The 26,199-nt window shown below is 46.8% G+C and overlaps 1 protein-coding gene across 21 annotated transcripts in view; it reads right to left on the bottom strand.

The window, feature by feature from the left end:
• The window catches only part of Pcbp3 (poly(rC) binding protein 3), a 277,081-nt gene that overhangs the window by 58,721 nt on the left and 192,161 nt on the right, over window positions 1–26,199 (bottom strand). For 19 of the 21 annotated variants that reach the window (XR_010039336.1, XM_063224651.1, XM_063224652.1 and 16 more), the window contains one exon: window positions 20,336–20,457. Coding sequence is in view for 18 of the 21 variants with exons in the window: in XM_063224651.1 (XP_063080721.1) it covers window positions 20,336–20,345 (10 nt within the window). In the remaining 3 variants the exon portion in view is untranslated. Of the gene's footprint in view, window positions 1–6,871; window positions 6,943–20,335; window positions 20,458–26,199 lie in introns of all 21 variants that reach the window. The other 2 variants (XM_063224660.1, XM_063224659.1) reach the window with 1 other exon arrangement.

The raw sequence follows: 26,199 nt of genomic DNA, 5'->3' as shown, positions 1-26,199 counted from the left end.
AACCACAACAGAGAACAACAAGTTGCTCTGCAGATAAGATAGCCAAGACAGGCCCAACAGGGTATATACTTTTAAAGAAGCTGAGGAGAAAATGGTGCTGAGCAGGCTACACACTGCGTGGCACCCTCCACTGAGGAGGAACGGCCCCTGTCAATGTGTTCTTAGCTTATCTAAATCCAAGTGCAAAGGGCAAGGCCCAGCAGCCTGAGGGGTAAAAGGCTCACAGGTGAGGGTAGCTTCTAGGCACAGAGGTCCCAGCCCCTCTGCGAGGGTCTGAGTGCTCTGTTTCCAGCAACTTCCCCCAACTAAAGGGGAGCACCAAAAGGGGGCTTCCTTGGGAATTCACAACAGAGAAATGCAGGACAGGAGGGCCATCTCCTCTGTTGGACTCAGGGCACCAAGAGGGAGGTCTAGCCTGGGAGGTGCTGCTGCTCACACAGGTGGGCAGAGCTGTCCTGCAAGAGTGAGGCACAACCAACCTGCTCAAGGTCCAGTGCCATGAAGGGGAGGATCTTCCCATGCAGGAGCCACTAAGTAGGTCCATAAGACACAATACACCTGGTCTTCCCTGCACCCCTCACTGGTGAGAGGGTCTCACCACCCAAAGGCAGGGCTATGGTAGAAGCTATGTATAGCAATGTCCACCACTGTCCCACTGTCCCAGTATCCCAGTGTCCACTGTCCTACCATAGGGGTCTGCAGTAGCAGCAAGAGCAGACACACCTGGTAGCAGACACGCCTAGTGCTCCCTGTAGCCATGATGTGCATAGGATCCCAGGGCCACAGGTCAGGACATTCAGCCAGGTATGGTTGCTGCTAGACTGCAGGGGCATGCATAGCAGGTGCTGAGGCTACACAGATCTCCACAGAGGCTATGGTGGGGTAAGGGAGACCCAGCTTCCAGATCCTCTGGAAGGGTGTGAGTAGGGCTGGCACATTCCCTGGAATGCTTGGATTAATTATGTGACAGGATTCACAACATGAGCAAAGCACAGATCATGCTTAACCATCAGAGAAAAATAAGCTAAAATTTGACTGACAGGTCATTTCTCTTAGTATTTTAATATCTTAACAATAGTATGGCTGTAATCCTAGCATTCTGGAAGGCTGAGGCAGGCAGCTTGCAAGTTAGAGCTCATTCTGGGCAATTTAGTGAGACTCTGTCTCAAAGCAAGAAAAATAAAAGTGAGTTGGGGATATAGCCTAGTTTGAAGGCTGAATTCAGCTACCACCACTGGGGGAAAAAAAGACAAAAGAACTAAGATAGTTAAGAAATAAAAAGAAAAGCAAAGTTTACAGTGTGATTATAAATCACAAGGAGTCAGATTAAAGAACGAAGCCCACCTGGTGACCTAGGAAGCGTCTTTGCTAAAGCTGGGTAGAAGTCCATGCGGGTCAGCCCATCCGAGCAGTGGACAGTGACAAGAGCTGAGGCTATAGGAGGACAGGTGTGGAGGGCTTCAGGAAACCACCCAGACCCTGCTATCCTACCTGCTTAAGACCCCACAGCCAAGCCTCCTGGACGCTGAGTTCTGACACACACATGTGCGTGTAGGAACTGAGTCCTGAGTCTCTGCCCCCACACAAACCCACAGTGTGCTGGAGGAAGGGGGTGGGGAATGGTGTGGGGGCTGAAGGCGGCTTCCCTCTCATGTAGCATGCTGTGCCCCGGGCTTTGCCTATGTCAGGTGACCCCCAAGGTGGTGTCCAGGTAGGGGAGCTTCAGCTGAGGAGGCTGGGGGAGGGCAGGAGCCTATGGCCTTCCTGTGTGGCAGCTGCAGACACCCCTGCTCCCCAGGATTAGATTTAATCCCCAGAACAGCAACATCCCAGTGAGGTACAGCGACTCCAATCCTCTGAGGGCCTTTAATCCCCAAACCTCACAGTCACTGGCCTCATTTAATTTGGGTTTAATGGGTTTGTTTTTATTTCGGTGTATGTGATGAAAAAATACAAATATGTATGTGAAAAACAAGTTCAGTATCTTTGCATAACAAAATGCAAATGCAGATTTACAAACACACTCATAATTCTGCCCAGGCAAAATCATTTATAAATCCCAGATTGGCTGTTCAAATTCTTGAGGTGAATAAATGGGTTGTGTGAGCTTTGTCAAACCAGCATGCTGCAGGGCAGGATCTGAAGAGACCCTGAGGCAGGAAGTTATGGCCCCTCTCCACCTCGGCTATGATTCACCCTTGGTTTCTTCCAGGACCCCTGGGCTAGGGTCTTCAGTGACTGGGGGCTGGGTGAACAGAAATGCCCAGCAGAGGCAGAGGGCAGAGCCACGGGCAGCTAGGTGTGATCCAGTTCTGCTGTTCTGCTCCTGATGCCACTCTGAACTCAGGTTAGCATCAACCTCAGGAGCTGAACATAACCTTTTCAGTCACCCAGGCCAGGCACTTTACTAAGTCTGATAGTCACAGCACCAGGAACATCGTCAAGATCAGAGGAAAGAACAAAGCAAGAAAGCATTGTGGAAGCCAGCAGCACTGCTCTGGCTGGGATTTGAGCTGCCAAAGCCTGGCTGGGAAGATAGGACCTAGGGCTCTGACTTGTGGACAGAGGATGTGCACTGAGCCACCCTGGGCCCAGAGTCCACATGCCAGAGGGGTAGCTGGTTCCCTTCCCAGCCTTGTCTGTGTGAGCCCCACTGTGTTTATCCTGATGCTACAGTGCAGACATTAGCTAAGGAGGCAGACAGCATGATCTGAAGTACTCAGATCGTCACACAGCCACTCATACCATATGCCCTCTAACACATGATCCAGAACATTCCAGCCCTTTTCCAGCATGGTGGGCCCAGCATGGTCCCCAGCTGCTGTCCCCAGTGTTGCCGCCTCTATCTCTGTACACTGTGCCAGCCCTAGCCTCACACAGATATCTCTGAGACATCACCTGGCCTCCTTCCCCTGCATTCTGTGGAAATCACAGCCACTGGACTCTTGTCCCATGGACGATGCTGTCTGCTTGCTGTGTGGGGCTGAGAAATGCAGCCACTGCACTTGGAGAGTGTGTACCCAGGAACCCACAGAGAGACTCACTACCTCCCTGAAGTCTCCCCGTGTCCTAAGGTGGGCACTGCAGGCATCCCTTTTCTGTCTCTTACAAACCATAAGGTTGCAAATACCCCCCGATCTACATGCATACACAAGGGCTTGGCAAGAAAGATTCTTTGTGGAGAACTGCACAGCCAAGGGTATTCACGTCTAAAATCCAGGCATATGTGACAAAAGGCCTTCCATAGAGCTTCACAATCCACACCTCCCTAAGCCCAAGTGGCACAGGTTTCATAACTGCTCCTGCCCCAAGGACATCTGCAGTCCATTCACATTCTGCATTTCCTACAGCAGCCCATAAGTGCTGTTTCCACACTGGTCCTATGGCTTGTCACTATGTGGCAGCTACTTCGTGGGTAGGTACAGTTCCTGGGGTAAAAGCTGGAGCCTGCTCTCTTGCATTCTGGGTGTTCCCTCCTCAAAAGAGATGACTCAAAAATAGACACAGGACTTCTGAACCTTTAGCTTGTGACTCCATCTCAAGTATATCTGTGTTTGGTATAAATTGAAGTTCAGAATTCAGCATCTGTAATAGATATCTGACTGACCCAACACTGTGATTGAATGCTTTATCAACCCTAAAGACTTAAATGCCACTTTGATCAAAGCAAAGCAAAGCAAAGCAAAGCAAAGCAAAGCAAAGCAAAGCAAAGCAAAGCACAGCACAGCACAGCAAAGCAAAGTGGAGTGAAGCAAAGCAAAGCAAAGCAAAGCAAAGTGCAGCGCAGTACAGCACAGCCAAGCACAGCACAGCAAAGCAAAGCGGAGTGAAGCAAAGCGAAGCAAAGCAAAGCAAACCAATGCAAAGCAGCGCAGCACAGTGGAGCTCTATCTCTCCTCCATCCCCCTTCCTGCCTGTTTTATTCACTTTCCCTAGCGTATTTTGCATAGGTTTCTCTTCTTCCACCCTCACAGTCTCTTGATTGTTTTTAATGACTACGGTCCCACACACAGCCTAGTGTGGCAGTGCACATGCAGGGGATGAGCAGAGCAGAGAGGGATGGAAGGGGTGAGGGTTACAGGCAGAGCAGGGTTGTGGCAGGGAATTTTCAATTTGCTCTGAGGTTCTACATCTGTATCACCGTGACCTCAGGAAATAGATCTGCATCTGGGGCTGGCTCTTGCAGTTTCAGGTGGGTTTCTCTAAGGCTTGTTCCAGGCCCTGTTAGACCCCTCCCCAGGAAGGCTCTCTCTTTCCTGAGACCACTTGCTGTCCTTTCCCTCTGCTGCCCCCTCCCCCAATAAGTAGTCCTAAAACACCCCTCCCACAGTCCGTATCAGTGGAAGTCACTGTGCCACATCTTTCTTCCTGGGTGCTGGCATTGGTTCTGGGGTTGCTTCTTTCTGGATCCCTCACCCTTCATCTCCCTCAGGTCTCTGGTCCAGCAGAAGCCCAAGGGAGCAGGCTGTGTCCTCTGCTATAGAGAGGCCCTGGCCAAAAACAGCATATAGCCACATGGCTCAGGCCAGTCTGACTGTATCTGACTGGTGATCATGGGGTGCACAGTGCTCTCATAACCCTTCATTCAGTTACAATCCAGCTGCTCTAGCACCCCATGTGAGCAATCAGGCTTTCACTCTTACACAGCCATGATGGTGTCCTCAGACTCATAGAGGATCCACCACAACACAGCCCAGCCCTGCACCCCTGACTCAGGTGGCATGTGGCTGAGGGTTGTATCTCCAAAGTTCTCTGGAGGTGGTGGAGTCCAGGGACTACTTGTGGGCAACCACAGACTCACGTCCTTTGATCAAGACCATGCAGCTGAGATGCAGAGAACAGAAACCTGTAGCTCTGTAGTTGACCTGGAGTGCCCAGTGGGCATGGCTGAACCCACTAGTTTTGCCATGCAGAGCTTGTTACCAAATCCCAGAACAAGACTTGCTGGTCCTCAGGCTCCAGCTGTGGGGTGCCCTGACCCCAAATCTCCCCAGGTCCTCTTGAGTGGTACCTCAATACTTCACTGAGGATCCAGCAGCCCCCTAGTACAAGATACCCCCACACAAAGGATACATGGGGTACAGAGTCAGAGAGACCTTGCTCAAGACACCACCAGGCTCAACTCCACCTTGGACCCTTCTGCTTCCAGATGAAAAAGGCTGAGCACAATGAAGGTGGTGTGTACAAGAAAGGCTGTGCTGCAGTGGGTGAGAGGATCCCCAGGCTGTGAGATATCTGGGGGATGAGTTTCTCCAAGGGACACCCAGCTGTGTAGGGGATCTGCTCTTCTGCCCAGCACCAAGCAACATGACCCCACTGCCTCTGCAAGTGGTATGTATGACATGTCTTTATTAGCAAGAAAAGAAAAAGAAGAACCCAGTCTTGCCTCCCAGGATACTTTATTTCTAAAGGCAGCAGCACAAATTTCCCATCTGAAGGCAGGAGCTGGGTGGGGTCAGTTGTAGATCTAGAATTTAAGGTCAATATGCATGGTCATCCTGGCAGTGTCCCTTTGTCTTGCTACTGTGAGCTCAGGTTAAACTCAGTCATTGGGACACATGCTAGGAGGTGTAGATGAAGAGGCACTATCACCATGAATATGGAAAACATTGAATTTTTCTAATCTGTTTTAATGGTCTATTAGGGAAGATCCCTTCCCTGAAGATGGGAGAGTGGTGAGGACATGGTCCCTTAGTATACTACACACTGATCATCTGTGCTACTGCCTGTGCATGACATCTCCACAGCCACGTTCTTGAAAGAGGAGAGCTTCTCCTGCTACCACCGGACAACTGCTACTCTACACCACTAAAACACAGAACTATTTGTAATCAGAAATGTTTGCATTCATTTCTATGCTCTTGGTCATTTAACCATGTTCCCTGGACACAATCACTTAAAACAAACTTAACAAATTTCATCTTTGAAAGGCAAAAAAATTGTTTCCTGATAGAACACAGATAAAACCCCACTGCATCTCTGGTTCTGGCAAACTATTTCTGGAGCATCTTCTAGCAACACAAACAAGAGCACGGACTCTGTCCAAGTGTAGCTCCAACAGATGTCACAGACAGGTTCCACTGCACTCACTGCAGGACAACTGAGTGCAACACTTGAATTTATTTATAGGACAGGCAAAAAACAAAGTTTGCAGCTAAAGCTGCAAGACTCACTTTGGTTTTACAAACATTCAAAAAATTTTATTTACTCCACATGTTTTATCAGACAGGAATCACACTCAATAGCTCCCTAGAGATAAAAGACTCAGTTACCTCCCAACAATAACACCTCATTTCAAGCGCAAGTCCTCCGTACGCCGGTGATAAGTGTCCACCTTATGCAGATATCTGAGTTTCACAGTGCTCTATTGCTTGCTTCTGAGGTCAACATCTCCAGAAAGGTGGCACCAGGCACTTGCTGAACTGGACCATCCTGAGCCCCATTTTTGAGGGTGACCCACAGTCCACAGGTGAGATCATATCTCTGACTCTGTCTGATACCTTTGACAAACATCCCTAAGGGTGCCTGTTTTTCTGTAAATAATACCGCTTCCACAGTAGAGCCCAGGATGACACCAATCCTTCAGAGGAACCGTATTATTAAAGCAGAGGACCCAGCACAAGTATCTGACTTATGAGTGTTGGAACTGCTCACACTCACAACGATCCTGCTCCCCGTCACCAAGACGAGCTGGTGCACTGCTCCTGCAGTCCGGCTCAGTTACCCTGAAGCCCACACATGTGTGAACCCTACTTTTCCTCACATCCTGCCTGGGGCTCTGAGCTCAGGCTTGCTCTGTCTCCCTCGCAGTCTGCTTCAGCCATTTGTCCTGCTCCATGGACCTCTCGCCAGAACCCCGTAGTCCCCTTACCTCAGAACAAAGCAGCCTGTGAGGTTAGGAGGATCGGCTGGATGTGGGTACCAGACAGATGGCCACGTTCCCTGTTTAGAGAAGATGAAATACTAAAGGAGAAAAATTAGAGGGGTGTTTTGTTTTCCACCGAAGGAGGCCACCCATCCCATTGGCCTGGGGTGGGAAACCGCGTGACACAGCCCAGGCACATGTGACCTACTTTTCGCCCAGCTCCCCTTGTGCCCTTGGAGGGGCACCCAGTGCTTGTGGGCTGTCATTTCAATGGTTCCTTCCCCCACAGGGAAGCTGAACAAGCCGGTATGCCTGCAAGACATGCGCCACGCTGCTAAGCCTGGGTGGATGTGTGTGTGTGTGTGTGTGGGGGGGGTCAGCCAGCATTAATCCACACGCAGCTCTTCAGATTCAGCTGTTGCTGCTGCTATGGACTGTTGGCCCTGGACAGCTACGGCAGGAGGCTGATCCCTTCCCATCCACTGCAGAGCGGGCCTCGGCTTGGCTGGAGACATGCTCACAGGTCCACATGGAGCTGAAGAGGCACCCAGAATGGCACAGCCCAGAACTTTTCTCCTTCCCCATTCCTAATTCAATCTAATCTTCCCTGAGAAACAAGCTTATGCATAAGCTCCAAATCCGATGGGTGTGTTGCATCCTCAAGAGCAGTCCTGATGCAGGCTGTGGTCTGACCCAGGCTCCACGCTTTAGGCAAAGGGAACTGAGGGAAGGGAGAGCACATACGCTGGTCCACCCACAAACAGGGCAGCACAGTGGCCCTCCTGCTCTACCTGGTGTTCACATAGCATTTTTCTCTCAGCATCTGACACAAAAATAATCCACACACATGAATGCATGAAGGCTGAGTGCAGAGAGAAGCTGTGGCTGTGCAGAAAGGCAGCTGGGCAGAAGGAGCTGGTTGCAGTGGCCCCTGACAGCCACTCTCAGTTGCCAACACTCACCAAAACGCAAGAGAAAGTGAAGCCCTGCAGGCCCTGCTGTCCACGATCAGCCTGATAGTACATTACAGGAAAAAAATTAAAACGACATAAAATGATGTGTTTGATACACAGAAAAACAATCCTTAATTAGTGGTCTCCCAGAAAGATCATCCACTCTGCGATGCTAGGAAGTCACCCATGCAAACAATTGTCCAGTTGCTATTATTAACTCTTTTCAATAAAAACAAGACCTACTCATGTTTGTCCTTTCACATTTCTAATGATATGCCAAATATTTTCCTATATTAGTATATTTGGTCCTAATAGTAATTGAATGGTTTTTCATTTTTACATAATATTTTGTGTATTCTTTAAGCATTTTTATGAATAAGAATATAACTAGTCTGCAATGATTGAAAGTATTGGGCATTTTTGCATTGTCATATTAAGCAATACTTTGATGATTGCTAAAGTGTGGGTGTATGCTTCCCCCCAAAAGTTGCATGTTGGAACTTAGTCCCCCATTTACAACAGTACTGAGAGTAGGTCCTTGAGGAAGTGCTGAGACCAGAGAACCCCATCCTCTGTTCTTCTACCTCTTCCTCCGAATGAGGTCAGCATTTGACCCTCCAAAGGACATAGAACTCAAGGCACCATCTGGAAGCAGTGACAAAATTTCTCTAGACTCAGAGCCCACTGGCAGCTTGTCCTCGGACTTCTAGCCCCTAGAATTATGAGCAGAATTATGAGCCCCCAGAATTATGAGTATGCTGCTTATAATCTACATCATTTCCAGTCCTTTGCTATAGCAGTAGGAATGAACTAGGATGGTACCTTAGTGGACCTCTCTATCCTGTCTCTCTGGAATCCATATTTATAATAATGCAATTTCTGGGTCAAAGGATGCACAAATTTGATTCTTCTGCTGCATAGTGCCAAGTTGCCAGCCAGTGGCCTATTCCTATCCAGCCTGATAAGCTTTGTTTTCCGGGCTAGGCTGCAAGTCTGGGTCCACACTGAGTAGACAGGAAGGAGAAGGCTTTATTAGGATGACCTCATGATGTCTGGTCCTGCTTCTTTGTCCACTGCACAGTTGCTCTGGCTGAGGACTGATGGTCCTGTTGTAATGGAGACAGTAGTGGCCCAGCATCAACATGGCTCATGGTCACCAAGCTCAGGGGCCAGCCCCAGGCCAGTGAGGCCTACATTGTTCCTGCTGGTGCCTGGGAGGACTGGATACTGGTCTGAGGTCTGGTTTGGGCAGCCCTCTGGTGATGGTTACAAAGCAGTTTGGTAGAAGGTAAGCCAGCAGGGAAGTAAGAAAAGGCATGGAGGACCTGGCCACTGGTGGGAGAAGAGACAAGGGGAGCCACAAGCAGATTCACGTTGCAGACAGAGTCAATGCCACCTTCTGCATGTGATAGGAAACAGAAGGTACCTGGTGATGGGGAGTGTAGAAGGGACTCAGTAGGAGCCATGTCCCTGAGGCAGGAAGGTCAGGAGGCTCCAGATACCCTATGAAGGGGAAGAGCAGCCCAGATGGAGGAGGGGAGCTGCAGTCTGGTACCTGGGAAATAAGAAATCTATGTTATACCCAGGAGGAGCTGCTGGTGCTGGTCCAGCCCTGAGGGGGTCACAGCATTTGGGGTGCAGGCCAAGTGGCCCATCATCTGGAGGGGTTAGAGGATGCCAAATGCACCTTTGGGAGTCACTTTGGAGGACAGAAATGGAAGCTGAGGGAGGACCACAAGACAGGATAGCACATCACAGGGGCCATTGCTGGTGTTCTAGCCTGACCCTGGCTTCCCTGCTGTGCCTCTTCACACCCTTGGCTCTCTTTTCTCTATTTGGTCTCTTGAACAAGCATCCTGGGGTTCAGGCTGGAGGAAAGCTGCAGCAGTTGTGTGCAATTCCTGGACTCCTTGGGGAAGGCAGCTCATCCCTATTTCTAAACACTAGTGTGTGCTGTGTACAGCAAGCTACCAGCTGACCCTGTCAGCAATGGCATTCGGTTACTGGATGCTCCTCAGGTTGTCTCCCATGGTGTGGTGACAGACTGTCCCATGGGCTTTACATCTGGGGCAGTTTGTTTTGTTTTTCCATGATTCTTGTCAACAGGTGCTCCCAGCTCACTGCACTTCCTTCCACCCAGGTCTGCAGGAGTCCCTTCGCCTGCAGCCTGCTCCCTCTCATTCTGAGTCATTTCAGTAGGTCAAGGACAAAATGCCATGTGACTAGCACTACAAAATGCATGCCTAATACACGTAAAAACAATAACTTGGCATGGAAATGTTAGCCGGGTTGAGCTGCGCAATTTTAACTGGTGGTGGCCAACTCAGTTCTTGCCATATGTAGCTTTCGATGCAATACAATTGAGAATCTAATAATGTTTCAGAAATCAGAAATAAATTTAAATTTCACATTTAGGAAGTGTTTTGTTAATTTTTTTCTCAGAAACCACAAGAACACATAGGACATCCTACAGACTGCTGGCAGGGGTGGGGAGGACACATAGTGATAGAAAAGTTCCAGTCAGGCTGGGCCATTGGACCTGGGGAAGCATCTTCAAAGCTGAATCATGGAGCCATGTCAGCAAAGCCAGAGGCCAGCCTGCTTCCCACTCTGCCCTTCCAGGGATGATCCAAGTGCATCCCAGATTGGAGCTCGGGCAGCTTCCAGAATGGGCAATGGTGGTGGTTCCTTCCTCCTCTGCTGTGGCTTCTGTATTCCTGGAGTCCACCTGTGACTTCTGCAGCTGTGGGATTCAGACTACCCAGCACAGGCAATTAGAACAGGGTGACAGCCATGCAGTTTCTGAGCCCAGTTAGTACCTGGGCTTCTAAGGGGGTCCAGGTTGCCAAGTGAGGGGGTGGCTCCCATGCTCTTTTAAATCCTGTGGACAGTATCTATGCTTTAGTGTTAGGAGGCAGTCAGCAGCACTGGTCTCAGGCTCTGAGCTCTCGCTGTCAGCTCAGCCTCAAGTCTTTGCAGCCCTGGTTATGCCCCTGTGTATGCCACTTCACACCATGCCCAACTTAGGACCTGAGCACTACCACCACACAGAGAAGTCCTGTTGCATTTACTCTTTGGGGTCTTTCTTGGTCAGAGTCATGCAGGTGAAGCTCACAGAGAGACCAGGAGTCTTTTGAACTCATGTGGGCTCTCCTTTATGGATCTCTGCTGGCCTTGTACAGGAGCTCCTGGCTGCCTCTTTCACCCTGAAAGTCAGATGCTCCAGCCCTCTCTTCCCACATGTGCCTACATCTGGAATCAAGTGACAGGAAGGTGGAGAGGGGGAAAAAGCAGCACAGGCTCATTCTGCCCCGTGGCATTGGCTGCACCAGTGAAAGGGAGAGAGGAAGTCTCCCTCCTTTTGTCTTAGATCCTGTGGCTCCACCATTGCCCCAGTGGGGCAGCTTGGGGCTGGGTGTGGAGAACAGAGAAGGAGCAAAACCCTGGACTTGACCCCACTTTCTCAGCATCAAGACCCCTTTCTTGCTCTTCTGGCCCTGCTTACACCTGCTCAGGAGTTTCCAATCTGGCTTGGGGCAGGCTCCCCACACTATTATCTGTTTCTGCAGAGCCCGGTGTTCTCAGAGGATAGACAGCAAGGCACAGAGAGCCCCTCTACCACCCAGGGCCCAGCTCCATTGTTCTTTCTGTTATTCTTGTCATCACAAGGGGATTAAGAACTAGCAATGAGCAATCCAAACAGAAATTAGACAAATAATTCTACTTATAGCATTCAAAAGAACAAAATACTTAGGAATAAACTTAAAGAAGTAAACAATGTACACTCTGAAAACTACTGAATGTTGGTGAAATTAAAGGACACTCGGGCTGGGGATTTAGTTCAGCAGCATCAGCACCTGTCTGGTAAGCACAAGGTTGTGAGTTTGATCACCAGTACAAAAAAACAAACAAAAACAACAACAAAAAAAACAGAAAGACATCCTTGTTCATGAGTTTTGTTTTGTTTTGTTTTTGTACTGGGACTAGAACTCGTGGTTGCCAGGTAGGAACTATAGTGCTGAGCTATATGTCTGGCCCTGGGAGACTTAATATTATGACACCTGTATAATCTACAGATGTAACGCAACCCCTATAAATATGCCAATATTTTTTTTGCATTTCTGAAATTCATTTGGAGTTTCAATGGCCTCCAAACAACAAGACAGTCATTAAAAGAACAAAGTCAGAGAACTCATACTTGTTGACTTCAAAACATTTTACAAATTGATGGTCATGGAAACAGTGTAATAATAGCCAAACACAGACAGCAGATGAATAGAATAAGATAAAAAGTCTGAAACTCACTCTTCACATGTACGGTCAAGTGATGTTTGACAAGAGTGCCAAACACATCCTGTGGGGAAAGTCACAGCTTACCTACTACCACATACAAAACGAAACTCAGAGTGATCAAGCACCTAAACATAAGAGCTGAGACAACCAAACTCTTAGAAGAAAGCACAAGACAAAAGCTATATGACATTGGATTTGGAAGTAGATTTTTGGATATGACACCAAAAACACAAACAGCAAAGCAAATATAGTTAAACTAGACCACATCAAAGCTTAGTATTTTGGGGCATCAACAGAATTAACAGAGCGAAAAGACAACATATGGAATGAGGAGAATATCTACAAATCACATGGACAAGGGGCAAATCCAGGTTAGATGAAAAATTCCTACAACACAAAAAAACCCAAACAACTCAATTAAATATGGGCAAAGGGCTGGAGATTTAGCTTAGCGGCACAAGCACATGCTTGGCAAGTGTGAAGTTGGTGAGTTCCATGCCTGGAAAAAAAAAAAAAAAGCAGAGCCCTTGGATAGATCTTTTTCCAAAGTACACATACAAATGGCCAATAAGCACATGAAAGAGTGACCAACATCATTACTGAGGTTTGGATGTGGTCTGTGACACCAGGTGCTGGACCTCAGGGTGTGGCAGTGTTAAGTGGTGGTGGGTCTTCAAGAGGAGGAGCCTAGTGGGAAGTCTTTAGGTCACGGGGGGATGCTGGCTTCCTGTCTCACTAGGTCACCCCTCCCTGTCACACACACTTCTGCCACTGTAACATCATCCTCCATAAGGCCCTCCCCAGCTGAACACAGGTCAGTGCCTCACCCTTGAGGATATGAATGCTGGCTTTTCTGTGCCCAAAATGGCTTGACATCATTAATCCTTCCTGGAAGTTGAACTCTCAACACTGTTAAGATCTCCTCCTGTGCTTTGTAGCCAGGTGGCATGGATGACCAGCTGCTCTGTGGCATGCTTCCACCACATGTCATCTCTCTTCCAGGAAAGGACACTAAGATCTGTTCCATGCTTATATCCACAGAGTCTAACAAGGCATGTGAGGTGTCTGTCTCTTTCTGCACATGTGTGCCCCTGGGAATTTCACCACTGCAGAGACACAGGGTAGATGCTATGCTGAGTCACATACAGTGTTGATTCTGTGGTCTCAGCCTTGGAAAGTGTGCTGCAGGGTGCTGCCATGCTGGCCTGCTTTCGCAACACTTGGCACCACATGGTGCTGTGGTTCTGCCAGTCTCTCTAGCACACAGCAGTGTAACACTGTTCACTTTTCATTTCTCTGGTTAGGGGTGAATTTGAACATTTCTATAGCAGCCTTTTGCATTTCCTGTTCTCTGAACTGTCTTTCAAATCTTTTGCCTGTTTTTCTGTTGGAGTTACAATGTGTATTAGTTTCCTATTGCTGATGCTACAAATAACCAAAAACTTAAAGGCTTAAATCAACACAAATGGCTCATTTTACAGTTCTGGAGGTCAGATATCTGAAACACCTGGCAGGACTGGTTCCTCTAGATAGCCCTGGGAGACTGCACTTTTCCCAGCACTTAGAGACTGCCATAATCCTCTTAGCCCCTCCCTCCACTTTCAAAAATAGCAGTTCAACAACTTTAAATCCCTGACTCCAGCCTTCTTCTCTTTGTCCATGTTTACAGGTCTCAGAAAGCCCACAGGACCCGCTCCTTTCTCTAAGCTCAAGCAGTTTAGCAACCATAAAGGCCATCTGCACCATTGGCTCCACTACACAAGGGCACATGGTCATGGCTCCAGCAATGACAGTGAGGGTTGACTGTGGGGCTTTACTTTGCTCACAGAGAGGGGCCTCTTTAAGGTTTCAGCATTCTGTGGATACTGATGTTTCACTGGTTTCAGGTTCCCCATATATCTTCTCCTTCATTTTTAATTAACTTTTTCTATGGAATCTATCTATTTTGGTATAACTTACCAAATCTTTGTCCTATTTTTTTTTAAAGTTTTATTGACCAATTTCTTTTTATCTCCCAAGTAATAAAAGTATTTCAGCTTGATTCAACAAGAAATCATTAATGCAATAGTTTTTTTTCTATTTTTTTTCTTCATAATTTTTATTTTTTCTATTAATGCAATAGTTTTTACCTTTTACATTTAGGTCTTCTCCAATTTGATGCCAACTGCAGTTTTGTAACCCTGATGATGGGATATTCAAATATTCAGGGGGTCAGGCCTTTCAGCTTTCCCATTCCTCCAATGCTGACAACTCTCTTCTAGGATATTTATCACCCACAGACTTTGGCTGACCTCTAAGTGCTTACTGAATACTTCAAAATCTACCTGGAATTTTGGCTCAAAATCAGACTGGATTTATGGACAGATACATTTCCATTGTAAGCTCAAAAGTTCTCTCCTCTGCATTCATTCTATCATGGGTCCTTTATTAAAGCATCAGGTTTTGGCCTCACAGTTCTGTGCATTTCAATTAGATTAACTTCTAGATGCCTTCCAGGTTCCAAAGCCATTGTGAAGCGAATGGTATTTTTTAATTGATTAATTAATTAATTAGTTTGCTTATTTGAGACAAGGTCTTACTATGTAGTTCAGGCTAGGGTTGAACTCATGGTGATGATCCTCCTGCTTGGTCTCCTTAGTGTTGGGATTATAGACATGCACATGGTATTTTAAAATTATATTTGTTTGGTTATTGATGGTATAGAAAAAGGCTAATCACTTTGTGCGTGGTGATCATACATCCTGAAAACCTGCTAAACTTGTGTATTTTTTCTAGTATATTTTGGTCCTTTTGGTTTTTCTAGAAAAAATCATCACATTCTCTGAAAAACAAAAGTGCTGCTTTTTTCCCTTCAGTCCCTTCTCTCTTACTCCTGTGCATGGGAAAGACCTCTAGTACTATTATCAGACTTCATCCTATGTCCTGTGTTAATCATGTTATTTTTCTCTTCCTCTATTAATAAATGTATTCACATTTATGTTTTCTTGTTGAATCAAGCTGAAATCACATGATAAACTATTAGATCATAATGTTCTATTTAGATTTGTTTCAAATGTATGTATGAGTTTGGCAAATTCACATTTTGCATTGAATTTTTAAGTGTATTCTGATAAAATGTGCTTGTCCTCTGTTTTAAAATGTCATGTCATACTGCAGTCAAGATTATATTCATATCCTGTAAAGTGCTGGGGGCTTTCTGTGTTTTCTCAGATGCTCTATGTAAGTCAGAAGACAGAGTTCCAGGAAGTTAGGTACAATTCACGCATGATTCATTGGGTGAAGACTTTATTCATAGTCTTTGTCATTTAAATCTTTAATATCTGTTGGCCTACTCAAATTCTCTAGTTCTTCTTGAATCTATTTTGACACTTTGTACTTTCCTAGGCAATTATCAAAGTCCTTTAAGCTTTCAAACCTGCTTGCATATGTTTCAGTATTGTTTTTTTTCTTTTCAGTTGTATCATAGTTATTTCCTATTTTTTGTGCCTTTAGTTATCACCATGTTATCCTCTTCTTTCATTCTCCTTATTGAAAGGGTTGCTGGCCCAGGCCAGATACTGTAGCTGGTAAAGCCAGGGAGCTCCTATCTCCCCCCACCCTTGGAAATTACCTCTGGTGCCAAACTAAGACCAATGGGCTACCTGTGCATCCCTAATGCCCCTTGGGTTCCACCCCAGGCCGAGGCTACTTATGTGTCTCACTCCACGTGTCCGCGGGAGAGATCGCCGGCCCCGGGGTGGAGATGCCACGCCCCAGGGGGTTGGGGGTGTCTCTCCCCGCATTCCCGAAATAAAGGTTACTTATATTTTATACTTCTTATCTTTTCAGCCACCGCCGGCCAGTCCTCCTCCTCCTCTTCCTTCCCTCCACAGATCTATCAGATGGTGCCATGACTGGACAGCAGGTGAGAGACTCCTGGGGCTGTTTCCCAGTTTCGAGTTCCCTGCTGTTCAAGATTCCTCACTTCTACACTCAGAAATTCTAAGCTTGACTGCTGCTTCTCAACCAACACCCACCAATTTACCACAGGTGAGCAACTCCCCGGAGACAGCCACTGAGCCAGGCTCACGTGGATTTTCTCCCCTCTTTGCGTGGGTTCGTGACCCTTTCACATCTTTTAGACAGCCCACACTGAGAGACCCTCACTTTAAGGCTTTTACCTTTGCTTTGGGAATGTGCACCTTTCCCGCCAGCTTCCCTGTCCCTTTGTCTCCTCCAGGATCCCTCCCCCTCCCCGCACTTAAAGAGATAACAGCTCTTCCCTTGCAGCCTTTCGGACCCCCAGTTGTGCTGCTAGCATCTCTGTTTCCCAGCGCGCGCTTCCTTTCCCCACCGCACCGCGCTGCTAGCTTCCTTTTGTTTCCTGTGTGTGCCAACCCACCCCCCGCCACCGAGATTAAAATGAGACCAGACAGTAAGAGATTCACATAAAACTGCTTTAGATTTTAAACAGCCTTTTTTTCTTTTCGCTCTCACATCGCGTTCCAATTCTGTGGGCCCCAGTTTCAGCTCCTCGTCCAACCCGTTCCGTGCCACGCCGGCTCATTCATGCCGGTCATTCCTCCGCTGACAGATACCCACGAGACTGTCCACACCATGGGTTCGGCTTTTGGTGCTGCACCCTGGGCCACGCGTCCCTTGCAAATGCGCCGGCTCCTGCAGGTTGACGCTCGCTGGCTGCCAGTCTTGCGCCTTTGGGAGCAGAGCCCACTTGGCCACAGGCTATGCATCTCCTGCCGCCGCTGCCGCCGCCCCGCCCCTCCGCGGCACCAGACGCGAGCTGCGGCTGCCATCCTTCCATGGCGCCAGGCGCCACCTCTGGCCACCACTACAGGCCTCCAGCCCCACCCCCTTGCGCGGTCGCAGCTGAAATACGTTATTTCCCTGCGCCATCTTAGCGCGTCATAGTAGCGTCTAGGTGAGATCTCTGCCCGCCCCTGTGCACTATATCCCAGCGTTCGCCCTGCCCACTCTGCATGTTCCATGTCAGCCCGCCCCTGCGCGATGTGTGGTGGTGCTCATCTCGCCCCAAGCACAACTCTGCTCTCTTCCTACAGGTGCTATCTATCTCAGTGTTTTAAGCTGCCTTAAACACTGCGCGTTTCCAAAGTCTCGCAGCCCCCCTCAGTTTTTTTTTTTTTACAATTCAGTTCCACTCAAGAGAGGATACTTTTTTCTTACAATTTTTTCTACCATTTATTCAATATTACTGGCCACCTGATAATTTTACCAGCCTGCCTGCCTTATAATCTTAAATGCCAATATTAAGCTCCTACATACTTACTTAATTCTACAGACAACTTTTACTATAGTCCAGATCTCAAACAACAAGACAAAACTTGACCTTCAAGCTCCACAGAGACCTTGATATGGTTGTTCATATTTTAAATAACACTTACAGTTCTGAGAGACAAATCTACACAAGGTAAAGCTACCTGCCCCCCCCCCCGCCATGGGCCACACTCAAATTCATCAGAAGACATCAGACAAAATCCCCCATCCTGGCATTCTTCGAGACCTTACTCCAGGGCTGTTGGGCTATCCTGGCCACCAGAGAGTGGCTGGGCCATCCTAACTTGTAGCCCTCACAGGTCACTGCCAAAAAACCTTACTCCAGAACTGTTGGGCTATCCTGGCCACCAGAGAGTGTCTGGGCCATCCTAACTTGTAGCCCTCACAGGTCACTGCCAAAAAACCTTACTCCAGAACTGTTGGGCTATCCTCGCCACCAGAGAGTGGCTGGGCCATCCTAACTTGTAGCCCTCTCAGGTCACAGGGGCCAACCGCCTTAGTGGGTGTCTGTCTCAGAATCCAAGTCACATTAAAACTCTCAAGGTAAGACATTCTCTATATTCGTGGACATAAGAGACCATATATACAGAGTTCTTACTGAGTTTTTAGGCTAATAAATCCTCGGTGTCTCACGGAGTATTAAAGGTCAACCTATGCCAGTTACAAACAGGGCCTATTTTATACAGGCCCCAGTCCTAAATCTTAAAATGCTTTTATTCCCTTTTAAACTGCCATCCTGGTTTCACATCACTCAGGCCCTAGATCTAACCATCCTTTTGGTACTCATCTCTGCCTTACGACTCACAGGTTTTCATGTTTTGTTATCCACTTTGGTTCTTAATTTCTTACATTCTATTAATGATAGCAGGACTCTTTAACAGGATTGCCTACAAACTCCAATGTCACATATACCAGAGACAAGCCTTGCCTACCTTACCTTTTAACTTTTATGCTTTCATATGGGGGAGTAAGCACCTCTCATAACTTCACTCCTCCTAATCCCACGTTTAATTTTTCAGAATTCTGCCTTGCCATAAAAATGTTCCTACCTCAACGTCATCCTGATAGAATAACATGTCTAAATCAAAGACACCTTTCCCTCTACCTCACTTGGGTCCATAAATATGACAGTGCCATGTCTCCTCATAACATCTTGTCTCTTTGTTTTTTCAGTCTAACATACGTGCATTCACTAGTGAAGTTGTCCTGACTAAAACTCCTGGCACCAGCTTCTACCTAGACATCAACTGTCATCCCGTCGACTCCCCTAGACCCCAATACAGCGCCCTCAGCCAGCAGGAGGTAGTTAAAGAGAGAAATCTTCGCCCCTTTTCATAATAATCATAAGACGGGATATGAAAGGGTTGCTGGCCCAGGCCAGATACTGTAGCTGGTAAAGCCATGGAGCTCCTATCTCCCCCTACCCTTGGAAATTACCTCTGGTGCCAAACTAAGACCAATGGGCAACCTGTGCATCCCTAATGCCCCTTGGGCTCCACCCCAGGCCGAGGCTATTTATGTGCCTCACTCCACATGCCCGCAGGAGAGATCGCCGGCCCCGGGGTGGAGATGCCACACTCCAGGGGGTTGGGGGTGTCTCTCCCCGCATTCCCAAAATAAAGGTTACTTATATTTTATACTTCTTATCTTTTCAGCCACCGCAGGCCAGTCCTCCTCCTCCTCTTCCTTCCCTCCACAGATCTATCACTTATCACTTAAAACTCCTTAAACACTTTAAAGCAACAAGCCAGTCTGGAATTTAAGTTCCTCTGTGAGTCTGTGTTTCCTGCTCACTGATCTCTGCTATATCCTTTATTATTCTGGCCCTGGATCCTTGGTTTCTTCCCTTGCTCTTTTTCTTGACCTCTTGGGTTGGTTTACCCTGGCACTTTTACTTTTCTCCCATTCTGAGCACACATACTTATAATCAAGATATCTTCTGTGCTGTTTTAACTGTATCACATTTATCTGGATGTGCTGTTTCATCATTGTTCAGCTTCAAGGTTCCTTACCCTGTCCTAGGATTGTGTCAGTAATATCGAGTTTTGCAACCTGTTATTTATATAAGCCTTCCTTTACTACTAATTCTAGCACAGCTCCCTCATGGGTGGGAAACACATGCTGTTCCCTGAATTACTGAGGCCAAACTTACTCTAGTTTTGTGCATGTTCTCTGAATGCTTAAAAAGTAATATGTAAATCCCAGCACTCTGGGAGGCTGAGGCAAGAGAATTTTAAATTCAAGCCCAGCCTGAGTAACTAGTAACTGAGCAAGAGCCTTTCTCGAAGCATAAAAAGGATGGGATGTAACTCAGTGTGGAGGTTCTGGGTTAAACCTCCAGTACTAGGCACACATATGCACAAGTACACATAAAGTCCATGTGTGCTAAGGGTTCTGCTCACTTGTTAAAGGCTTGAAAAGACAAAGTCCTTCTCTTGGGTACAGTTCTGCAGGGTTCCTGAGCCAAGCCTGTGCTCCTCAGCCAACCTCTTCACAGTTCTGAAGGTACAGGGTGATAACACTGCTGGAGCTATAGGAACTGGTACTTCAGGGTGATGCCAGGTGCTACAAAAGTACCCACTCCTGATGCCTCCCAGCCCAGGATCCCAAGATCCACCTTTCCAGATACCCCTGAAGACCTTCAGCAGCTGGCACAGTCTTCTCATCATTCCTGAAGCTTGGTTTCCCGCTGCCCAAGTGGACTCCAGAGAACAGCTGTGGACCTGAGACTGGCCCAAGCACGTGCACCCATAGCCAGCCTGCAGCCAATGGGATAAGGAAGCTCCTCTGCCCCAGGGCCACACACTCTAGAGCTCAGACTTCTGGGCCACAGCAGGTAGGACACAAGCCTTGACCACTTCCCTGGGCAAGTTCAACTCTGCAGCGATATCCCTGGCAAATAAGCCAGCAACCAGAAGAGGCAACTACTCACCTTCCCCCATAGGCAGGCTGGACAGTTCAGAACAGGTCCATAGACACAAACACTGGATACACCTGGGCTCAGAGCATCATCACAGGAGCTGGAGATCTGCAGCCTGTGTAGAACTCACCTACCTGAAACAGGAATACAGAGCATATGAAGTCCTGTGCACAGATTTGTCCTTGGGACTGGGCCTACACATCACTTCTGGCATCAGCAGAGCAGTAAACATCTCTGGAGCATTTAGGGCTAAGCTTGAGTGGGCAGGAATCAATGCCAGAAGAGCTGACTCTGGGAGTGCTGCCAACAAGGCCTAAAGAAGTGCAGCATGGGCAGGCACCTGCTTCACATGTGCAGGCCAGGGGAAACCTCCTGGGGAGCCTATATAATGTTTACTTATAACACTTAGTATACTTATCTGTATACATTGGTTTTAAATTGACTTTTATGAAACTATACATTCATTTAAGTACATCTAGTTTTCTGCTTTTATAGCAGGGAGATCATCTCATTCCAGCCTGCAATTCTGCCCACTGGGGCCACTTTCTGCACCACCTAGTGTTTTCCCAGCATGCCTCATTTTCACCCATGTTTTTGATGTTTTTCCTTTTGAATTCAGGTCCAGTGCCCAGGCTAGAGACTTGACTCCCAGTGACAAATGCTCAGTACTGAAGGTCACCCAATTGCTGTGCTCATATTCTATTCTGCCAATGTACCTTTACAACCTCCACTTGTCATTGCTATAGGCATCCTAGAAGGCCCACTGACAACAATTCCAAAACTTGGGTTCCTGAGAATGTGGCCCCTCAGGAATTAGAATCTGTGCTAGATGCTTCTGCCTCCTCTGAACCATTCAGGTAGCCACAGAGCATCACCCTAGGTCATTTCCAGCCAATATCTTGCTCACACAACTGCATGAAATTTAAAGTAAGGTGGGCCAGAAAGCACCAGTGCAAAGTGAACTAGTGAGCTTTCCCACCGCCAGAACTAAATATCTAACATCCACAACTTGAAGGGAAAAATGGTTTACTCAGCTTAGGGTTTCAGAGAATCTAGGCCATGGTCAGCTGACTCTAAAGCAGAGACATTATGGCGGAAGGACAAAGCTGTTCGTTTCATGGTAGCTGGGAAGTGAAATGCTAGTAAGAGATGTAACCTCCATACACTCAATCAGTGGCCCACTTCCAACTGGTCCCACCTCAGCTGTGGCCAATCAGCACACTCAGCTGTGAGCATCAGTGGACGGATATCACCCCATGACCCAGAACCTCTCCAAGAGGCTCATTATTCAGTCTAAAATTATTCTAATTGACAGTCTAATTGAAAATTAAGTTTAATTGCCCCACAAAGATTCTATGAAGGATAAGGTTGACTGAAGACCACCCTCTTTCCCAGGGCCCACAGCTAGGGAGGCTGCTACACAGGTGTACCACAGGGCTTGGATGTTACTGGTCACAAATGGGAGACATGGCTGTGAAGTTGGGCCCTGAAGTACTGAAAAAAAAAGTAAGAAAACAATGGAAGAGATCTCCCATTAAAGGTGGCAGGATTGCATATGTTTATCTCTACTCTTATAGAAACCACACTTAATGATACTAAGAAATAGAAAGGCACATACCAGCATGCAGCAGCCACCAGGAGAAAGATGCACCTCCGTAGGCACCAAGCATCTGGGGAAGGGAGAACCCTAGAGTTGTGGACACAATACAGGGATCAGGAAGAGGGAAGAGAGCGATAAGCAGTGCAGGGTAGCAAAGGAAGGGAAAACCTAAGCCAATGAGAAGAAAACCCAGCAGGACAGGCCTCTTGGCTGCATGTGTGTCTCCAAAAATGTGAGAATTAAAATTAGTCCCCTGCTAGCCTCAGGCACCTCTTGTCACCAGCTGATCATTCATCCATCTGCACAGGAGTGCATTAGGCTATTAACACAAAAACAAGAGTCCTGAAGATGATGAAATGACAAAATTAAACAAGGTTTAAATGGAGAAAACAGATTGAGGAGCAGGACCTCTTGAAACCTAGTCTCAGACTTTTAGCAGCCAGGGTGATTTTCAAAAATCAGAAGAACTGAAAATTCTGTTCCTTGAAGACCACACAGTTAAGCAACCAGAGCTCTCTATGTGATCAGCTGACAGAGAAACTAGCAGCACAAGAGAATCCTGATGTCCCAGAAGCTGCAGGAAAAAATAACATCAACACCAAGCAGTGAAGACTCAAAGGCCAAGGATAGAGTAAATGTCCCTGGGTCAAAACATTGATTTTTGGGAAGTCAAGGGAGGGTAGAGTGGAGTCTGAGGCTAGAAGTGTTAATTTTGTGACAAAGGTGCTTTTTTTTTTTTGTGTGTGTGTGTGTGGGGGGTTGAACTCACAACCTTGGAATTGCCAGGCAGCTTATGTGGCTAAGCTAAACTCCTGGCCCAAAGTGATTTCTTTCTTTCTTTCTCTTTTTGTTTTTTGACAAAGGTGCTTCAGAGGAGAAAGAGAAACTGAAGAAGGCAATGTGGGAGCCATGGCAGGAAAGAGAAAGGAGAGCGAAGAGCAGATACACCAAGGCATCAGAAGGCACACTATTTAACTTATCTCCAAAAGTACTATTTTTTAAAACAACGTTTTTCTGATCAGTAGAAAAGAATGCTTGTGGATAAAGAAACCTGGTGAACCCTACATACCTTGACATTCTCTACCCAGCCAGAGATATCTGCTACTGCTAGTTCATGAAGTTCTGTGCACTTTCAAACAGAGAGCACAGAAAGTCCCTTGGTTAGATAATCATCTCTGAGTGAAGCGTATTATCATTCTGTATGAGGAAACAGGAAAAGCAAATCTTCCTAGCTGATCACAGCACCTTCAACCAAACGCAGAGAATCTATCACAGCATTCCAGAAGTAACTGAAACTATTAACGATGTTATGGATTAAGAACTGGTGGTCAATTTAACACCAGCTGCATTACATCAGCATGGCATTGAGCGAAGATGTTCGACCTGAGGAAAGTTGCCAGGACAAATAGGTGGAGAAGAAGGGAGGTGTTGAGGGTTGAGGCATTAATGCATTGTTGTGTGGAAGCATTGTGAGTTCTCCTACAAGTTGCTGTTTGAGCTGTTGGTTCTCCTGGAGAAGCTTTGGTCCTCACATCAAGCATTGCTTCCTGGCTCTGGAGGGGAAGACGTGTGCTGCTTGGTCTCCAGGATGAACTTGTCACGCTGCTTCCTGGAATGTACCCAACTGTGCTTGACGTCAGAGGAGCTCGGGGCCTCTGTGTCGCTGAGGATGGCTGTGGTACCTTTCAGGATAGCCCTGGTCCTTGCTGTGTGACTTCTTGGCTCCAGTGTAGAACCCTCATCCCACTAGCACAGCTCCTTCATCCTGCTGGCATAGACTTTCTGTCTTCCACTGCTACCCTTGGGTCTTCCTGGCATGGATCCATAAAAGAGACTGGTGTGAGTCCTTCTTATGGGCTCTGGACCTCCAGTTGGACTCGTGGGAGGCATTGTCCTGAGCTCTGGGTTTTTATCTGAACTCATGTGGGACATTGCTGTGGGATTTAGGCTCTTGACTAAATAATCTATGTCTTTGATGTTGCGGATAGATTTCCTGCATTTTCTTGTGTTAACTCCCAGTGACCATTATAAAAATAATATTATAAACTCCATGTCCTGATCCTAATTGTTCTTGTGTACAACCCCTGACTACAACAAACGGCATGTGCAGATGTGAGAGGCACCAACAGGGAAGAACTAAATGTCCCAAGAACACAGATGGATGATTAAGATTGAACAAAAAAGAAAGCCTGAAATAAGAACAAACTAGGAAAAAAACAAAAAAGGACAAAATCAGCCTGGAAATAAAGACTGTTACAAGGAGTAGAAGGAGACTTCAGTTGAATGTGTGAGAACTGAAGACACTGAAAGAAAATGCGACAGAGCAAGGTAAAAATGATCAAAGACAAAGTGATAGGTACTAAGTGTAACACAAAATGATCCAAGGAGTATATCCTGGAATTCCCAAAAGAGAGAGTGAAACTATGAAGGAAAACTAATACCTAAGTCCCCAGACATAGTTTTTAGGGGAAAATTACTCTGTGAGCTGAAGAGGCTCATCATGCACTTAAGCAAACAGACCAATTGTGTGGCCTGGGGCACATCGAGTGAACTCCAGATACCGGGAGGATTCTCTGGGCCACTGGGTAGAAAGACCAGCTCACTCAGCAAAAGCCAGGAGACAGACTCTAGCCATAAGCAGATTGTAGTGCTGCCACCTCTTCATAAACTCCATAAAAACAAAGTGTGACCACCAGGCTTTCTGTCAGCAATGTCAGCCAGATAGTGCTGGAAAATTAGAGCTTTCCATATCCAAAAGCTAAGCAGAGCTGTGTCTGTAAGTGCCTCATGAGAAGCCACCCAAAGATAAGCTCCCTCATGCCAAAGGACAGTTGGGGAGAATCAGTACAATAACACATATCTGATGATAAAAACAAATATTAAGGGCAGGGATGAAGAGGGCATTGTGAGAAAGGGTACTTTTTGAAAAAGTAGATAATACAATAAAAGACTCAGAGGTAGATGAATGGAAAAATGATGAAGTACAGTTAAGTTCTCTGACTGTGGCTTAAGAAATAGGCTGGAGACAAGAAAACCACTGGAAGCTGACAGAGCAAACACAATGGTCTGAGGAAGACCAGAGGGATGAGGCACAGTGACAGATACAATTACAGTTGGACCTCCATGCCTGCCAGCTCTCAACGTAAATCCAACCAATCACAGCCTAAAAGTACTCAGAGGAAAAATTGTATCTGTATTGAACACGTACAGATTTTTTCTTGCCACTGTTCCCTAAACATTACAGTTTAACAAAAATTTACAAGACATTTACATTGCATTTGGCATTGTAAGTAAGATAGGGATGATTTAAAGTTGGGGAAGGATTGTGGAGGTTCTATGCAAATACAGTGTCACTCTACATGGGATATAAGCATCTATCTGCAGACATCGGTATCTGAGAGCCAATTTCCTACAAATGCTGAGGGACAAACATATGAAGATGAGCAAGAAAACCAAGGCACAAGCCTTCCTAAATGCCAAAGAATGAAAGAGGAGGGATGGAAGATGACACACTACATTGTTTTAAAAGAAGATATACAATAAATAAAACACATTAAATATAGAAGCAAGTTATACGACAGTTTAACATGAACACATTGGTTACACTGGCATATGAATAAATGCAGGTGGGCTTACCAGCTATCAAGGTGCAGGTGGTACACAAACCACTCCTACTAGAGACATGGTTGTTAACTGAGTAACAAGGCTAAATATCAGCAAGTGGGAAACACATGCTAGGCAGAGGCACAAAGGCTGCATCGTGGATCCCAGACCACACCCAGCCTTGTCCCAAGCAATGACTGAGACCCGGCAGCCACTTCCTGCTGCAGAAGATTCACCCTGCCATGAAGCTGTGTGAATTAAGCTTGCCCAAGGAATGGGCAGCACAGAGGCAGGACTGAGGTTCCAGGAAAGAAGCAGAAGCACAGTGACACAGAGTATTCACTGGTTGCTGTCAGTTCTTGCAAACCAGGGGTCAGCAATAAGCAAACAGGAAAGAGAACCACAATGAAAGGCAGATGTTAGTGAGGTGCATAACAAGCCTCAGCACCAGAAATGGCAGGCACACTTTCCTCATAAACACTGGGAAATACCCATTAAAACCCCACTTACATTACAGCCCTAAGAAATCTCAGTAAGTTTCACAGAACAGAAACAGCACAGACAGCAGTCTCTGAAACAATTCGGTAAGATCAGATATGAATGAACTTTAACCAAAGGCATCCATCTGTAATTTATTTTAGGAACATCTAAAGGGGAGCGGTCACTAAATTGG

The sequence above is a fragment of the Cavia porcellus genome, unplaced genomic scaffold, assembly GCF_034190915.1.
Source record: "Cavia porcellus strain 051 isolate PalLab524CR breed Dunkin Hartley unplaced genomic scaffold, mCavPor4.1 scaffold_15, whole genome shotgun sequence".
NCBI classification, from domain to species: domain Eukaryota; kingdom Metazoa; phylum Chordata; class Mammalia; order Rodentia; family Caviidae; genus Cavia; species Cavia porcellus.
This window is presented reverse-complemented; position numbering and strand designations above follow the sequence as displayed.